The sequence below is a fragment of the Mugil cephalus genome, chromosome 21 (assembly GCF_022458985.1).
Source record: "Mugil cephalus isolate CIBA_MC_2020 chromosome 21, CIBA_Mcephalus_1.1, whole genome shotgun sequence".
NCBI lineage: Eukaryota > Metazoa > Chordata > Actinopteri > Mugiliformes > Mugilidae > Mugil > Mugil cephalus.
The window spans coordinates 9,222,255-9,239,865 of record NC_061790.1 but is presented as its reverse complement, the minus strand read 5'-3'; the positions used below and the strand labels follow the sequence as shown (position 1 = coordinate 9,239,865).

Genomic DNA, 17,611 nt, shown 5'->3' with positions numbered 1-17,611 from the left:
GTACAATAATACATTTCACTGTGCATTGTACTAAGTATATCTCCTTTTTTTTTTTTTTATCTTATGTCAACGCCCAACATTTAGTAATGGCATTGAAATTGAAAAATTGCGATGACTCATCCCGCTCCCAGGGGCGTGTACTAATTTTGCGTCCAATGAAACGCACTCCTCCGCTTTCAGCTCGATCATTGTGCGTGGGATCCTGCTCAGGCCATTACAGCTGACCAGTCAGTGCAGAGTAGGTCATTCAGGACGGTGACGTCCTCCCTTTGTCCCGTTATAACAGGAAGAGTGTAATAGGCAGGAACAAACACAACTTTGAGGAGCACGGCTCTCGACAATTCCTTTTAAAAAGACTCTAAATATGGCACAACTATATGACAGTATTTACAGTATATGAATGATAATTATTCGTTGCAGTACATAATGAAGTCCCTCGTCTGAGTATGTCCTCATACATGTATAGATTCCTGTTAGCTACCTAATCCTAGGAGTTGGTGATAATAAGGGTAAAAACATTGATTAGAGACGTTCAATCTCGTCCACCAGGGTCAACGTGGCTCTAAATAATCTCGGTGGAGATACTGTGGGAATGCATGTCCAAGAAATGCTCTCACATGAACAGTTGACCAAGTGATGACCTTCCGTGTCAAAGGTCCCTGACCCACCTATTGACGGGAGATGGACACAACCTAACAGCCAGTCAAGGCTCGTGGCAGCTGGCGCTAATGAAGAGCTGACACCAAACTTCCTGTAAGCCATTCAAGAAACGCCGACCTTGTTTGCTTCTATGTTTGAAACTAACAATGTACTGCTCTGAGCATCAAGGGCAGACAGCTCCGAAAAACAATCTTTGTGTTTCATCTGACAGCGTCTGACTTATCTAAACAACCTACGGTACATTCCCCACTGACTTAGCGTATAATGTGGACGTTGAAACGGGAATTTTGAATCAGGTGAGCGGTCTTAACTGGGGCTAAACTGCAGCTATTTTAGGAGCTCGGCCCAGCAGCATAATGTGTCATTTGTTTCCCCTGACGTCAAAGAAAGAGAGAGAGAGATTGAGACAGAGAGAGAGAGAGAGAGAAAGTGAAAGATTTGTTTTTTTAAGTGAAAACACATCAGATACTACGGGGCCCGCGCTTTACACAACAAACAGTCTCTGTCTTTAGTAAATGTGAAATCAGACTAGATTAAAACTCATGATCCAGTTGTTTTCATGTCCCAAACGAAGGAGGTGACACGCTGAGAGATTTTGTTCCTTGGCTCTGTCTTTCTCAAATAAAAGTTGAGGACCCTAGGGGGCACTGGACATTAAAGACCCCTGGTCAAGATTAAAGAACTTTGTGATTAAAGACACTGATGCAGTATGCACACTCATAAAATATGATGCATTTGTGTAAATTCATGTCGATATTAAATTATATCTACTTAATAATACTTATTAAGGATCTATATCAGAAACACTAACATAATTCAATTTGTATTCCTTTTTCATATATAAAAATAATGAAGTACTTCATTTTAACAGGTGTGTGTACACGATGGACGTAATTTATGTGGCTATTTCTAAATTCTGACTTCTGAAATTCTGTTATACCCCACAAATAGTTCCCTATTTAAACCTTGATTCCCACCCACTTAGAAATGAAGAAATGTCTTCTCAAAAGTCGTAAAGCTTTTTGAATATACCCTGACCTGGATGACTGAGACCAATGCCAGAAATGTATATTCACATTGCTCCGTCTGTGACAGACATGAGCCGTACTGTATGACCTCTCCCTCCTCCTACCATGGCAACTTCAAGGAACCGGAGCAGGGGGGGATATGGGAGGAGCGACAGCGCGAGGTCCAGGTGGTCCAGGCTGCGTAAAAACGCACCAAACACACGCCAGGCTCTTACGAAACGACTCGTAAGCGTCATCCGGCCAGTGGCACTTCTATGAATGAGCCGTTTTCGGGTGAGAAAGCTCTCGGGATTTTGTTGCTGGATAAATAACGTTAAAGAGCAGAACGAGCGTCGGTGGTGCGCGCCTGCGATCTCTCCAGAAAGCGGACAAAACGGCACCGGTCTACAGTTTTTTCTTTCTTTCCCAATTTTCTCCCAATCAAAGACGGCTTGTTTCAGCGGCAAGTGGAGATATGTTCAAGAAGACCAAGAGCAAAGTGCTGGTGGATTATGCGTCTGAGGAAGACGACATGTCCTGGCACCACCATCACTCCTACAAGGTAATGAGACAGGACGGAAGGGAAACAACGGTATGCTCCACTAACAGTGGCAGTTAGTGTAATGTAGGAAGCCGCTGCAAGTTTGCTATATTTCTTTGGTTAACCTGATTCAAAAGCTACGTAGGACCCGTACAGGTTCATTCTTTAAGAGGAGAGTGACAGAAAATGAACAGAGGTTAGTGAAGGTACACTGTCTCCTAACAGGGAACCATACTTATTCTAACCAGTTTTAAATTAATACTGCACTGGCATTTAAACTGGTCAGAGAAAATGCACACCCATGTAAGTATAAAACAAGGTTATCAAAAGTGGTACATGTAATTTGAAGTACAGGCAAAAAGGGATTTTGTGTGAACTTTGAATTTATTTGCATTCTTCAAACTATAGAGGTCAGAGCCGGGGTACAGACTCCACTTAAGGTTCATAAACGTCCCCTTGGTGCGGTTATGTCATAGTTGTATTTCTCAGGTGAGCAACTGCAGTATGTGTGTGAGGTCGGGCGCACATACAGTATAAACACGACAAAAGGAATCCAAAAGTCCTAAGAAATATCTGTCTTCGCCATAAATCTACTGAGACTGGATTGTTTCACTAGTAAAACTTAAATGGAGCCCGTGTCAAGGGTTCACTTTCCTCAAAAATGAGAAGGAGGACGTTGAGCAATTCCAGCCTCCAAATCTCTGCATAGATAAAAAAGCTCACTAGGTAATTTTTTTCTTGACAAAAGCCAGAGTCACAGCAGAGTCAAAATACCGTGCTATCGTCACGCCTGTGGTATCTAATCAGCTCGCCGTATGTGTGATAAAAAAAAAAGCTTCTTTAAACTGTGCAGTGAATCAAGGTTTTATGGAGAGGTTTTTATAGACACTTCTGCTTTTTCTGGGGAGTTATATTTAAGCCCTCAGGATTACCAACGCGCACTTTGTTACTGGAATTCACAAATCTTGGAATTAGTTTCCTAAAACACTGATAAATCACGGCAGCATCACTGCCTGCAGCTCATCAGACCATCATCACGCCGCATTCACTGGATGTATAAATGTATCGCACAGTTGGCAATTGGGAAAATCGACCAACACCGCTTCCCATCATTTTTCATGTATTGTTGTGATAATGTGGAGATGTGTGACCCTTGGCTGGCTTTTTATTGACTTAAGTTGACTTCCATCCTGGGAACCAACGCACGAGGAGCTCACAACTGAAGAACTGCTCTGAGCTCGGTTTAGGGACCCTGCTTCCAGTCCACTCGCTCAATAAGAACTGGTCCGAAATCAGAGCGGCCACTTCTCCACAGAATTCCTGGGAAAGTCACCGGGGAGGTCTCCTCGAGTCGCAGTGGCAGTAAAGTACATCCAAGGGTCAGGGGTCGGATCATAAAATGTCGTAAACACAGCGAAGAGGCAGAGCCGAGCCAGCGGTGAGACAGGATGAAGTCAGCATGAAAGTTATGATAACACGGACTGGAAGTTTTTCCTTCCTCTTATTCAAATTGAGGTGGCTGCAACATCTGATGCAGAGAGAAGGGACAGCGGAGCCAGAGATCTGTAGTGTTTTTGCTTCACGACCACACTAAAGGAATACCTCTTTCTCTGCTTTTTACTTAAATTCCTTTGGAGGTCCAGAAGTTTCTTAAGATCTTACATTCACTTCTCCAAATGGGGACAGATTTAAATTCTGGGTGAGGGACATACGGCTTGAGGTGAAAGGGAGGTGTATGTTGATACCCAAAAACAACCAGCAAGTTAGTTATTCTAACACACACACTGGTGGTTATTAGGCAACTTCATGGAAAACAGTTTGTGTTGTCGCAGTAGGCAAAGCGGGTGGAATTAATGATGGTTCAGTTCCGTTATGTGTCCCAGCAAAACATGACATGTGGAATGAAGCCATAATGGAGACACCTGCGTGTGCTTTCCCTGCTGTAATAATCAAAATGTATTTTTTGGAAAAGGTAATTAATTGTACTGACTGAGTCAAAAAACTGTGCTCTTTGTCGGCGTTGATGTTGAGCACACAGATGTGATACGCACATATGGGGCAATAACCCCATAACTTTTTTAAATGTTTAATTTTAAAGACTTGCTCATCCAGGGAGGTTTAGGTAGCTTTTCTGAATAGGAAAAATTGCTGGAATTGCTGCTCGCGATCACTGCTGTGCAGCTACACCGGAGCGTTAAAGGGTCAGGTGTCTCGCTCGGGGCAACGTCAGGGCCAGGGTTTTTTTTTACTTTCTTCTCACGCATTCATTTGGGTGGTTTAGGAATCAAACCAGTGACCTAACCTTGCTCAACATGGTTCGCTTGCAGTCATTACAAGACACAGCAGGTCTCTTTCTTTTGCGTTTAGCTTTCTCTCTCTTATCTGTTTGGATTCAAAGGAAGAACAGATGATTTACATGTTGTGAGTCAAAACCAGATCAGAGACCAGCAGGCAGGTACAGGCAAAGTATAAAGGGGTTATACATTCAGAGGCAAGGAGGAAGAAAAAAAGAGAAAGAGAGAAGAGAAATACAAAGTTGAAGTTAATATTGTTCCCCCCCTCCCTCCCTCCACAGTTGCTCTGGGGCCCTGTGCCTGCTCGCTTTCTTACCATTCACTCTTTATTGAGGTTCAACAGGTTGTAAACAGCTGCACGCTTGCAGAAGGTGCGTGTGCCCTTTTCACCGTGATTTAAAGGGGTAATGCACCTGAATGCTTAAATAACACCGCTCTAAATCCACCGTCTGTGTGAAGTGAGATCATGACAGCACGCCCGAGGTCTTAGCAAACGTCTCACATCTAAATCCTAGAACTGAAGCACTTGTTTTATTACACAAGGTGTTGCAACATGAGGCCAAAACCTGAGATTTGTTTCAACGTTTAAATAATTTCGATCGTAGGTCTTCACTATTTCCGCGACCCCTAGGGAGTCTGCAGAGGTACTGCAGGAGAGGGGGTCCCACAATCTTTGATTGATTAGACATTTTATATATATATATATAATTCCATTCTGTGGAAATACAGTGGTGAGGCTCACCTTGTAATAACATGAGCATTATTAACTTGGCACACTGGAAAACTTGTTCTTTGAACCTCAGGCTTTCTGAAGAGCGGAGCTTTGAAGCTCAGCGTGGTGGCTCTGACCGACACCATCTTGGCAGTGGCTGGCTCCACGTAGCTCCTGGCTAATTCAGAAATAATTCAGACAAAGAGGTGGTCAGCTGACTCCCAGGCAGACGTCTAGTAACCTGTGATGCTACGTTTTTATTTATGCATAACTTTGTATAGTTTAAACACTGATTCATCTAAAAGTTTGCCTTGTTAAATGAGATATATAGCCTTAGAGATCGCCTCTTGGTACAGACATGAGAGCTTTACGCGCGGTCTTGACGAATACACTAATAGCCATTTCTCCCAAAGCGTTCTTTCAATTATATTGTGCCATGGGGGAAGACTTCTAGTGAAATGTTCTCCGCGCGTCTGGAACTCTGGGTTGGAGAATGTGGAGTATTGCCGGAGGGCTTTGTGCCAACACTGGTTCTTTGCTATTAAAATTCACAGTGTGTCTTTATTGCCTGGTAAGCCGGGTTTTTGAAGCACCGTGCTAAAATTTACATGCACACAGACACAAAGAGGGAACGAGAGAGAGAAAAAAATGGCCCCCCTGAGGTGCGAAATAAGAACCCTTGTTGTCTGTCGTTAGGAGCTTTTCCCCTCCAACCAAAAAAAAAAAAAACACTCCCCTTCTTTCCTCCCTCAAATGAACTATCCTTCAATCAATCTCCCTCTGTCCTAAAGCTGTTAATGCGTTTTACGCTCTAACAGTAGTGAGCTATCAGCCTGTGTGTGTGAGAGTGTATCTTTGATCAGCTCAGGTGGCACGGTCCCACCAGACTTTGCTCAGACATGCCTAACCACAGTTTCTCCTCCTCTCTAGTGGTTAGATGTTAGAAGTTCTTCGAACTTTGATCACTTTACAGGAATTCTGACTCAACTACAGGAGTCTCAGGCCCTGCTGAACACATTAGTTAGTCCCGTCCTTATGATTTAATACATTTTAGTCTTTTGGGTTTGGTCATATACTTGTTTATTTTCATTTTATATCAGGATGAAGGACTCAAATGCAAAACCACACAAACCTGTTTTACTACTAGTGTGGGATTATTCTGCAATCTTTACTCATCACCACAGTAAAACAGTCCATCCTTAGCCAATATACTGCATTAATTCCTCCCTCAACCAGTAGAAAATGTTGTAAACACCTGATTATGCATAGAAAAAAAATACTGTGATACTGTCAAAAGTTTGAAAAATACTGCGATATACATTTTCGCTCCTACCTTAACCTACTGGTACGAGTCATTTAAACTTGTGTGCTCGTCTGGTGGCTCACCTTGTAACAAAACCATCCAAACACTAGTCGGCGCTGTGTCTTTTTTTGCCACTCGGGTCGATTTGTGTTTGTGCTACTTTGTGCTTCACTTTCAACAATGGGGACTGAAACGTTCGCCGAAATTTCCACCAAAGACGAGTCGTACATTGGTTATCGCGTAGATGAAGAAGCGGTCGCGTCACCATGACCACGGCGTCAGGGTCTGGGCTGACGGCGTAGCTACTACGACGTCAAATTGACGCGGAAGCATAGACCGCCTGTTAGGCTGACCTATCCAGTCGGGTGACCTTAATGAAGGTGAAAGGGAGAACTGGTCAGTAATGGCAACAGAGGGAAGGATACAGTCGGAAGGATAATGGCAGATCAGGAACACGCTGATGAGCAGGTGCAGGGTCAGGTTACAGGTAAACATGTTTGGAATGCAGTGGCATTACATTTGGTTTTTCCATGTCTTATACGTCTAAATGATTAATAGGGTCCAATATTGAGTCGACCAGCAACACCTGATAGGTACGACTGGCTTTTTGACTTATCATTTTTGCTATTACGCTTCTGTGTTTTCATGTGGACTGGAACCAGATCAACTAAAAAAGCAACAGCTGGTCCCTTTTTTTTTGGTGCAGAATTTTATTTTCATAGAAAAAATGCTTTGGTGGGAGTGTTTCCCAGATTTAGTTAGTGAAAGATATGCAAAGCTTGGTGCACTTTCACAATTCACGCAATTCAGAAATACGCAAACATGAACGAACATAGCAACATTTTCTGTACTCCAACGCATTAACCTTACCTTAAATTCTAAATGTCCCTATTAATAACTTAAACACAGTGATAAGACAGTTTTAAAGATACCAGAATTCACCCCAAGTTCAAGTTAAGGTTCAATCAAGTTAAGACTAAAGGATTCTTAATTCATCAGATGAATTAAGATTAGACGTGCACCGCTTACCAAGACAAAGTGCTCCACATTAAAATAGCACCGATATTATTCAAAGGATATATTTAAAATGGGGAAAAAAGCTTGAACACCGAAACACAATGGAAAAAAATAGGTGTGTTGAGTCTAAATGGAGTGGCATAATACTAAGGCAAGAGGTCATGTGTTTATTTTCTCTCTTTTGTTCAGATTTTCCCTCAGAGATCAGTGATTTCCTCTCGTCTTCCCCGCTCCTCCATCCATCCATCCCTCATTGTCGCTCTCCAAACACACCGTGTTTATGTTACAGCTCTGAAGCGGTTGCCTCGTCTCTTACAGGAAGACATGCGCACACTCCACACACACACACACACACACACACACACACACACACACACGGTCCTTTCAGTAAAGTGGACGGTATTAGCCTTTGTGCTTTTGGGCTTGCTATTTGTGTAAACTAACTGCGAGTGTATGTGTGTGTGTGTTTGTGTGTGTGTGTGTGTGTGTGTCTCAGGACAAAGACATAGAAGGAGAGGAAGAGGAGGAGGAAGCTGTCACTGCAGTATCCAAGGTAAACAGCAACTTCGCAGCTATTTGGACGTAACACAGACACAAACACACTAAGCTCTTCCAAACACAAACTCAGCTTAGAGAGTTTTTACCTCTGCCAGTTACCTCTTAGAGATACGCACTCAACCAGCTCTTATCTCCCACACACACGTCCACAATCAGTCACCTAAAACATCCATACGCCTCAAGTGACCTCAGCGTCTCCCTGTCCACGTGCACACTCCAGCTCTGTCAGTTTCTTTGCGTTGGCAGTGTGTTCTGCGGTACAGCGGCGGTAAAGCAGGGTAGTGGGGCGACGTGCTGAGGCTGGTGTGTTTATCTGTAAACACACCAGCCTCTAGCTATCGTCCCCCTGCTTTATCCTTTAACCTTATCACTGGAAAACTGTCTGGTTTGTTGTTGTGGCGCATGTGTCTGTGTTTGTACTGTTATCTGAAGACGGACGCCTCGTAGTGCAATAGTGGCTTTTTGCGGTGTGCAACTGAAGTTTGAATTTATGACGTTAGCTTTCTTGGAACCTAGCATGAGGCTTCACAGCTGTTTGCCAACGATTGTCGCGGGTGTCTGTGACTCACGTATTTGCGTTGGTCCCGCCCTGTTACAACTATTGGACCACGTTTGGATACACAAAGATTTTCAGAATCATCCAGGATCAATAAACTGGTCGACATGATTCAGGAGAGGCCAGCCCTGCGCTATGGTTTGTAGCTCTTCCTAGCGTCCTAGGTAATAGTTGTTCTTCCAGCTCCCCCCTTTGAATGACACATGCTGTGCTAGGCAGCCGTTGGCGATCAGTTTAAATGTGACTCTTTATACTCCAGACACAGTCACCTTTTGTTTCAGGCTGCTCTTAGATGTTAGTTTGGTTTGATGTGTCCGGGCCATTAATGGAGAATGCTGCTTTTTAACTCTTAGCCTATTCTGTTTATATATACTTTTGACGTTTTTTTGAAGTTGCCAGCCAGACATCGGCCTCGGCATCAACCATTAGTACAACACAGACCCTTTGGTAATTTTTCAACCTTTTTAATTTCACATACAGTTGCTGTAATGAAAAAGTGACTGAATCAACATTAATATATCTCATCTCTAAATCACAACACTATACCACTTTTGTAAGTTTTAATGGGGTAAAGCATGGGTCTTCAACTGACCCTCCCTGCAGTACCTCCACGGACCCCTAGGTGGAGGTACTGCAGAGAGGTCACAAAATCTTTAATTGATTAGACATTTTTTATACATTTTTTAAATTTTCCCCCACAATTTTCTGACATGCCCACCCCACTGTTGCACATGTTTGAAATACAAAAATTAATGTTTGAACCTCCGCATTATTTGAATAGCTTAATATTGAATGCAAAATTATGATAATATAGTAAATATAGTAGATAATCTTTCATCAGTTTGGGGGTCATTGGCCTGAAAACGTGGAAGACCCCTGCTGTTTTAGCTAACTTTTATACTATATACTATATTTTATACTCAAACATAGTAATAGTTTTTTGGAAAGCTGGTGAAACCCAATCCTTGATCGTCATCAACTGACTGTTGATTGCATGAAAAGCGAAACACAAATGGCTTTTCAACACAAAACTTACTTAGCACACATATATATGTTTAATTTTTGGTTTGAATTTTAAGTTGTAAGTCAGGTTGACGTCTACAGTGAGTCTAGATCAGCTTTGTCATCATTGCCCTTGTAAACTACACATTAGTAAATAAAGGTTTTGCGATGCGGGTTTCTCACTCATCAATTTGTGCATGGCAGATATGTATCACCTCATAACATGTGCTGACAGCAAGTCTTTACACAAAGGCATAGTCACGTCTGGACCATTCTTAACGTGTAAAGCCTGAGTGCAAACTTCACACAGGACATCTATTGTCTCTGACATCTGGCCGGTTGCCCGCTTTATGTATAGCTACTGTAGGCAACCTTGTTCTCAGGACATATTTCATGACCTGTCTTGTTTGTGAGGATAGAGGTGGCCGAGCTGGAGAAGGGAAGGAAACGCAACATTCTTTCGAGGAGCTGGGCTTTTTGGACTGGAACAATCACTGTGGAAGAAAAACAAAGCTGAAAATAGCCACACGCTGTTCAGACGCTGTACAAGGCTGCAATTCTTCCACGTTGTGTTGTCATATGCTCATATTAGGACACACAAAGTACACACGGAGTCTTGGAAGATGAGATTTGGCTTTATTTGTGGATTTCTAGGAGTTAGATTACTGAATGCTGTATATTTATTTTTACACCAATCAGCCATTACATTATGACCATGGTCTGGCGCCATGGTAAGTGCTATGGGTTGAGGGGAGGTGCCTCTGTGGGTCATGGTTTTTCCAGTGCATCCAACAGACCAGCTGGGATCTAGTGGATTTGGCGGCCAGGTCAACACCTTGCCGTGCTGTTCCTAAATCCTTTTTGTGTCTGTGTGTGTCTGTGTCAGGCTGTATCCTGCAGCATGGGGATGCAGAGTGTCATTTCCTGGGGTGGGGGGTGGTGTCTAGTCTGGTCTAGGTGGGTGGACGAATGCCAGGTCTACAAGTTTCCCACCAGAACGTTGCGCTGTCACAAGACGGTCAATGTTGTTTACTTCTCCAGGTCAGCGGTCATACTGTTGTGGCCGATCGGTGTTTATAATTTTAATTTATAAAGTGTGTACTTCCAATTCATTTATGCAATGGAGCTACTTTCAACGCTGCCTGAAGACTTGTTCAATCATTTGATTATTCAAATAGCAAATTAAATGATCAGCAATTCAGATGATTGGTGTGGAGTAATAGAAGCAGAACGTGGTTACCCACTGCTGTTTTCTGAAAATGGCCAATGCTCCCAGCACCGTGTTGACAGTGTTGCCATATTTGCAACAACTCCAATGTTTTATTTGTGGCCCTTTTATGCCTTTATTTGAGAGTGCCAGTGAAGAGCATCAGGAAATCATGTCATGGGTTTTTTTGCGTGTCCGCAAAACCAAATTAGCTGTCGGGTTGGACAAGCCATCTTCAGTGGTAGTTGGCGTCACGAAGCTGCAAACTGACAAATCCAAATCGAATTTTATTGACGTTAGAATATATCATATACCAGTCGTATGAGTTGTTTTATCGGCTCATCTTAAACAATGGCAAAATAACAATGTCACCAATTTCTGGGGCAATTTCTCTGCGACAGTGTAGCTGTCAGGATCTGTTTTCATTTTATCATTTCCCAGTTTTACTTTGTAGTTTTGCTTCCTGTTTTCTCCCTCGTCTGTGATTGCTGTCTCTGCCCTGATGTGTTTCACCTGTGTCTCGTTCCCCAGTGTATTTGAACCCTGTCTCATTCCCCTTGTCTCAGATCGTCTTTGTTACCTAGTGTTTGAACTCACTCACAGTTTTCCCTATGTGCCTCCTGTGTACGAGTTGTTCCATTATTTTTTGACATTTGGATTTTGCTCATTCCTTGCCAGATTCTGCCTTTTTGGTTTTCGACCTCCTGTTACCATTAGATTAAAGAGCTTGTTTTGTGGACTGTACATTTGCCATCTTTCTCCCAGCAGCCCAGCCCTTCACAGTAGCTGTCAGTTTTTCATACATTACTGAGCAGCCAAGCCTCTATCCTCAAACACCAAGATCATTTGCCTTTTAAAATTGTAGTTAATGTGTAAAATGTGAGTGTGTTGCGGCTCCGACATGAGCCGGCTGTCAGGTTGTAAAATATGTCATAGAACTAAAGCTGATGTAGATAAGCTATGCTAATATGTTGGTAGGCCAGCTGCTAGCTTGCAGTTTCCGCCTATTTCAAATTATTATGCTCGGTTAAGATACCCAGCTGCTGGCTGAGCAGTAGGAACAAGTTGGAGGCACCAAAACTAAAGCAGGGTGTGTTATATAACCTCCAAATCAAAGATCTGATTGCCATCTCTAAAAGAACTTGGGCTAATCCCTGATATCTACAATTCACACAGCATTTCCAAAATCTTTAATCCCTCAGCTTCTGCCTCAGAGGTATGGATAGAAGAATTTAGTCCAATAAAAGCTGTATTGTTCTGCCAAGCGTGGAGCTGTAGGTAAAGCTCCCCACACACGGCGAACCAGTGAGCGGCTTGGTTTACCTTTTTGGCCGGAGAGATTACTGGTCACTGAGCTGCTTTGGATTCAGAACTCAGGACATTAATGCTGAAAGAAACAGTAAATAGGCAGGCCTCTCTATGTGCAAGCATGCATGCAAACACACAGCGGGAATTTAGCTACGTGCACACACACACACACACACACACACACACACATAGCTGTATATACGCAGAGAATGGCTCCATCTGGTTCGGCATCTCTGGTTTCTGCTCTGCAGGGCTTGACCTACCGTGAATTTGATCCAGTTTACACTTTGCAGAAAACGAGAGCTGGAGTGAGGAGAAACATAGACAGAGTCAGAGCAGGGGTGTTGAAATAGCTGGGATTAAGTTTTGTAAATATATATATATTTTTTTTTGCGATGTTAACATATTTTTTAAAAAAAACTGGCAGCACAGGCATTCAGGATGATTAGAAGTGAGAGGAGGATATTTGTTTTTTTCATCAATCAGCCTTACTGCTTGTGAAATACCAAAATTAGACTGTTTGACAAAGTAAAGTGTTGAATGGATGCGAAAGGGATCAAGAGGTATTCCCGGGTGTGTACAATAAATGCTTGTGAAGCTTGTATACCGGTTGGACAAACTGTTCTGGGAAAGTTTGTTTTATCCAGACTCGGACATTCTAAAGCTTGATCTCAGATCTGGGATCAGATCTTATTGTAGGTGTTCCTGTTTGGTTTTTAGAAACGACTCCTTTCATATCCAGCTTGTTGTTTGTTTGTTGTAGCTGCCGTGGCATCCTCTGGTCTCAACGGTAGAGGACATATCTGACTTGTGTGCTACACGCAGGACTTTGAACTAACAGTAGTTCATAAGAGAAGCAGTTACAAGAGGGTGAGGGGGTTAAACTCATCAATAATGCTGTTCATACTAAGAATGTCCTGTAAAGCAAAGGCAGGCACGGATGTGAGTAGGAGTAAACGTTACGACCTTGACAGCTGACGTTGGGAATTCTTCCCGGGCGAGAAACGAAGCCAAAACTTTGTTCTGTAATCGCTGATGAGGGTCCTGTCCGTGCTGCAGGGGCCGGGAGGAATTCTCATGTGATGTGGGAGACCGTGGGCTTCACAGGGAGTGTAGGGTCTCCCACTGGAATGTGCCAAACAGTACAGTCGAGTTAAGGCAATTAATGGCTCGTATCCAAGAGGTTAAAGGTAGTCGCTCACCTTAAAAGAATAGTCATTCTGTTAGTCTAAGTCAACATATCGTTAGCCTAATAGCATAATTAGCAGAACTTTTAGAGAGCACATTGGCATTTTTATTGAAATTGCAGCAATTAGTCAAAAAATTACTCTATTAAGCTATTAGGCTAACAAAATGCTTATCACTTTATTGTTGGTTGGGAATATCAATATTACTGTCATGTTTGTACAGTAGGGAAAGCTTAGCATAGAAAACAGAACCAGTTAGCCTAGCGCCACCATAACATTGTTTCAGCTAGCAGAGCAACTGGTTGCTAAAAAATACTCTAGCACATGACAAAACAAACTATTTAACTACTAACAAGGAACAAAATACTAATTAGGGAGTTGACATAACGCTAGTAGATTAGTGCTTGTCTGGTTTTGCTAAACTAACTGCTAACCAGTTAGCTAGATAGCATTCTTTTGTCTATGTGGTAAACTAAAGCTAAACCGAGCTTCCTCGTTTTTTATGATGATTTGTGTTCTTTTTCACATTTTACTTTGTTTAATGGGTTACAAATGTGGATGTATGTGGATGGTATAAGTAATTCATTAGTTCAGTGCCAACCAAGCCCAACATAGAATTTCCAAAAACTGCAAGGTGATCATTCTGGACATGTGGTTGTTTTTCTAAATTCCCGTTAAGCTTTACTTTATGAAATCCTCCTCTTAAGAGAGCATAAATCCCTCACAACTACACGCTGGAGATAACAAGCTAATGTGCAACAGATGAGGGGAACATCACTGAAAAGCTCTGCGTTTCAAAATCAAAACGTTCTCTCGTCTGCCGGTTTCTGTCAGGAGGCCAAAGTGAAGAAGATCATGTCCAAGAAGGAGAAGAGGGAGAAGAAGATGTTCTCTTCTAAGGATGACGAGCACTTCTTGTTGACCGGAGTGAAGCTGGCAGACCGCAGAGGGTAAGGTGGCACTTAGACACACTGACTTATCTCCTACAAACTGCAGAAGAGACAGCAAAGTGTTGCAATCAGCTTGACAGGAGCAATTAAAAAAATACACAAAAACAAATCAGACGTATAATCACAGTAAATATTAACATTATTGTAACCAGAGTTGGAAAGTGTCTGTGTACATGCATTCAGGTAATTATCTCGTGCTACCACCCCACTGGGTGATTAGGTGCTAAATATTGCTACTAACTGGGTGACATGTAGGCATTTTATTAAGTCTTAGAAGACTTGCTGAAGTTTTCAGGATGTCAGCAAAAACACATGTAGATGATCTGTGTATAGTTAAATTGAAATACGTTATCTGTTATAAATAATAATGCAAAACTAACATCGCCGTTAGTAACTATACCAGTAAATCAAATTTGTTCCATTTGAAATGTTCAATATAATAATAGTTAAGTACGTCAATCTGCAGCTCCCATCATATTTATAGCCTTTGATCTAATTTCAGCCCATGACCTTTCTGTCCCACGTTGTCTTGATGCGGCAGATTTACGCAGCTAGACAGCAAAAAAATAGAAAAGCTAGGAAAAAAACTACTATACACCACTTGCGCAGTATGAAACTACAGGCACAGTTAGCTGCATTTAGCATCTGAAGTGCCAGATATTTCCCTTAAGAGTTGGTGAATAGTAAAAACAGAGCTAACATGAAGTGAGTAATGGACTTACATTCCCTAGGTAGACAAATATGTACAAATAAATGTATCCCACATCAACCTAGATCATCTATGTCAAGTTAATAGTAGGGAGTAGCCATTTCTGGTCAAGAGTGTGAAGGGAAAACGTTTACACTCTTGACAAGGAATAATGGAGTCTTGTCCCGCCACTTGTGTTTGTTTATATGTAAGATGGGGCCACATTTGCCAGCGCTTATTAACTTTCAGACTCCTCGAGGAAGTGGAACATGTATGAAGAGGAAAATCCTAATTAATCACTGCGCCGTGATAAACAACCGGGAATTCCTATATAATGGCTCTCTGTACGGGGAAAGTTCCAGTCCCCAGTGTTAAGATGTCTGATAGACGCTCGTCCCCCCCACCCAACCACTTCTATTTATGGTTAAGAAATGAATGGCCCAGTTAGTCGCTGCGTACTGAATGCTTTAAATGAACGGCCAGTTTAAAGGTTATACCGCTCTCTCCCTCTCTTTGCTTCTTTTAAAGGTCTCACAAGAAAATTAAGGACGAAGAGAAGGAGAAGGAGAAGAAAGACAAACCGGAGAAGGGCCTCTGTTTCTGGGAGAGCGTCACTATGACGATGAGGCAAATCTCACCGGCCAAAAAACTGGAGAAGATGGAGGGCTGGGAGCCGCCGCACTTGGAGAACTTGACCGAGGCTTTGACTGATGAATCCTTGGAGGAGAAGAACGAGAGGGGGGACTTGGAAGTGTCCTTCCCCGACTCTTTAGGGGTCCCGTTGGAATTAGCCTCGTGGGGGGGCCGGGGCCTGGAGGAGGACTCCTCCCGCTACGCTAACCTGTCGGACTCCAACGATCCAACGGCTGCCGTCAGGTGGACGGCCCGCGCCAAAGTCAAGCTGGCCGGCATCAGCAGGATGAGCAGGGGGATGTCAGACAGCGTATGGGAGGGGTTTAAATAGTAGCACTCGACTCCCCTCCCTCCTCAACCCTGTACTACGAGTAAAGAGAGTGACGATGTGAACCAAATATCTGTTTGTTTCTGTAGTCTAGTCCCAGACAAGTGAGACCTTGAATATAACATATGAAGTTTGTCTCTTTTCAGCTTTGAAGACAATATAAGACTTTTTTTGGGGTGGGGGTGGGGTCACTTTTCAGTCACTGTATAAACTATAAATAGCAACAAATGAAAGCCTTAAACTGCTGTACCACTTTAACTGTGATATCCACTGGCCTCGGCATTTAGACGTATGACATTGCCAAAAAAAATGAGAAAAGTGATTTTGATGTGTTTCTACGTGTCTGTCATTGATAGGGAACCGATGAAGAATATGCAAACCTGCTACTGAACACCCTCTTTAGTCTATGCAGTCATAACATCTGTGAGAAGAATGTATGAAGCCTTAACTTCTATGACAATGATGGGCTGTGCAATCATGAAACAGCTTATATAAGACCTTCGACATCTGGAATTCTAGTGCATGTGTGTGTGTGTGTGTGTGTGTGTGTGTGTATGTGTGTGTGTGTGGAAGAGATTGACAGAGAAGTGAAATGTGGAGTAGTGTGGCTGATGCTGTGCCCTCGTCATATTAGATTCAACATGTAGTCCTGGATAACCTGAATTGCAACTGGGACCTCGGAGAGCTCCAAGAGGTCCAACTTCACATTTAATTTAAACACGGGAGTTCTTGAAAATATGACAAATATGGATGATTCACATGAATGAGTCACGTGATTAAACACAAATTGAACAACTGTGAAGATTTGTAGTCAATGCATGGCGTTTTAAATCATGGGGATCTCATCACCATTGATGTCAATGTAAAATGATACATAAGCAAAAAGACAAAAATCCAAGCAACTTGCTTAAATGTGCTTAAATACATATTATACATATTATATGATCCTGAATAGTAAAAAAAAGCAGAAGCCTCTGTACTAAATCTGATTCTCTATAAGGTAGTGTCTGCATGTACCCATGAAGTGCCTTCCTTGCGTCAATAAAAATGTGTTTGCTGTAAATTTGAACTCAACCAAATCACCCTGATTACAAATCTGCCGAGCTCATCGCGCGAATGTGCGGGACAGTCGACCCGACGCGCTTCCTGGTTTCCAGTTCCCGACCAGTGTTGTCTCAGGATGAAGTCGGCCTCACCAGCAGTAGAAGAAGTCAGTTCTTTAAAGTTGTGTCTATGTATCTGTATAGTTGATAGAAACTGAGTCAGTAATTTTATTTCTACAGTGATTCCTTTTCGGTGAATGAGAAATGTTTTTGTTTGTTTCCGCTTGTCTCCGCTTTTTAATCTGTGTAATGGATTTGTTTGATACTGATCTGCTTCATCACACCTTGAGGTGTACGCAGATGCATCTGTGCTGCCAGGGAGGTCTGTGTCCTGTGTTTATACGCTCGCAGAATAAAGATCCTGCCTGACAGTCTGGCTTGACTTCTTTCAACACTTAGCGGTTTTAAGTAAATAGACTTGGTTTACATGACTTTGCTTTCAGCACCTGCGTGGATTACTCTGATTAAGAGTCATTCACCAGCAGACAGGCCACATTTAAAACAAACTTTAACACAAGTTTTGTAAATAATAATTTGCTACATTGTCCAAATATTTA

At 42.5% G+C, this 17,611-nt stretch overlaps 1 protein-coding gene across 2 annotated transcripts; it reads left to right on the top strand.

Annotated features, from left to right (window-relative positions):
- Nucleotides 1-1,836: 1,836 nt before the first annotated feature.
- si:ch211-225h24.2 (uncharacterized protein LOC564539 homolog) lies at nt 1,837-17,425 on the top strand. Of its 2 annotated transcripts, XM_047574212.1 has the most exons (4): nt 1,840-2,229; nt 8,031-8,087; nt 14,187-14,302; nt 15,519-17,425. In XM_047574212.1, the coding sequence occupies exons 1-4, from the start codon at nt 2,143-2,145 to the stop codon at nt 15,952-15,954; spliced, it is 696 nt and encodes a 231-aa protein (XP_047430168.1). In that variant the 5' UTR covers nt 1,840-2,142; the 3' UTR covers nt 15,955-17,425. The 2 variants fall into 2 exon arrangements, with proteins under 2 accessions (XP_047430169.1, XP_047430168.1); XM_047574213.1 differs by lacking the exon at nt 8,031-8,087 and having other exon boundaries at nt 1,837-2,229.
- Nucleotides 17,426-17,611: the final 186 nt, after the last annotated feature.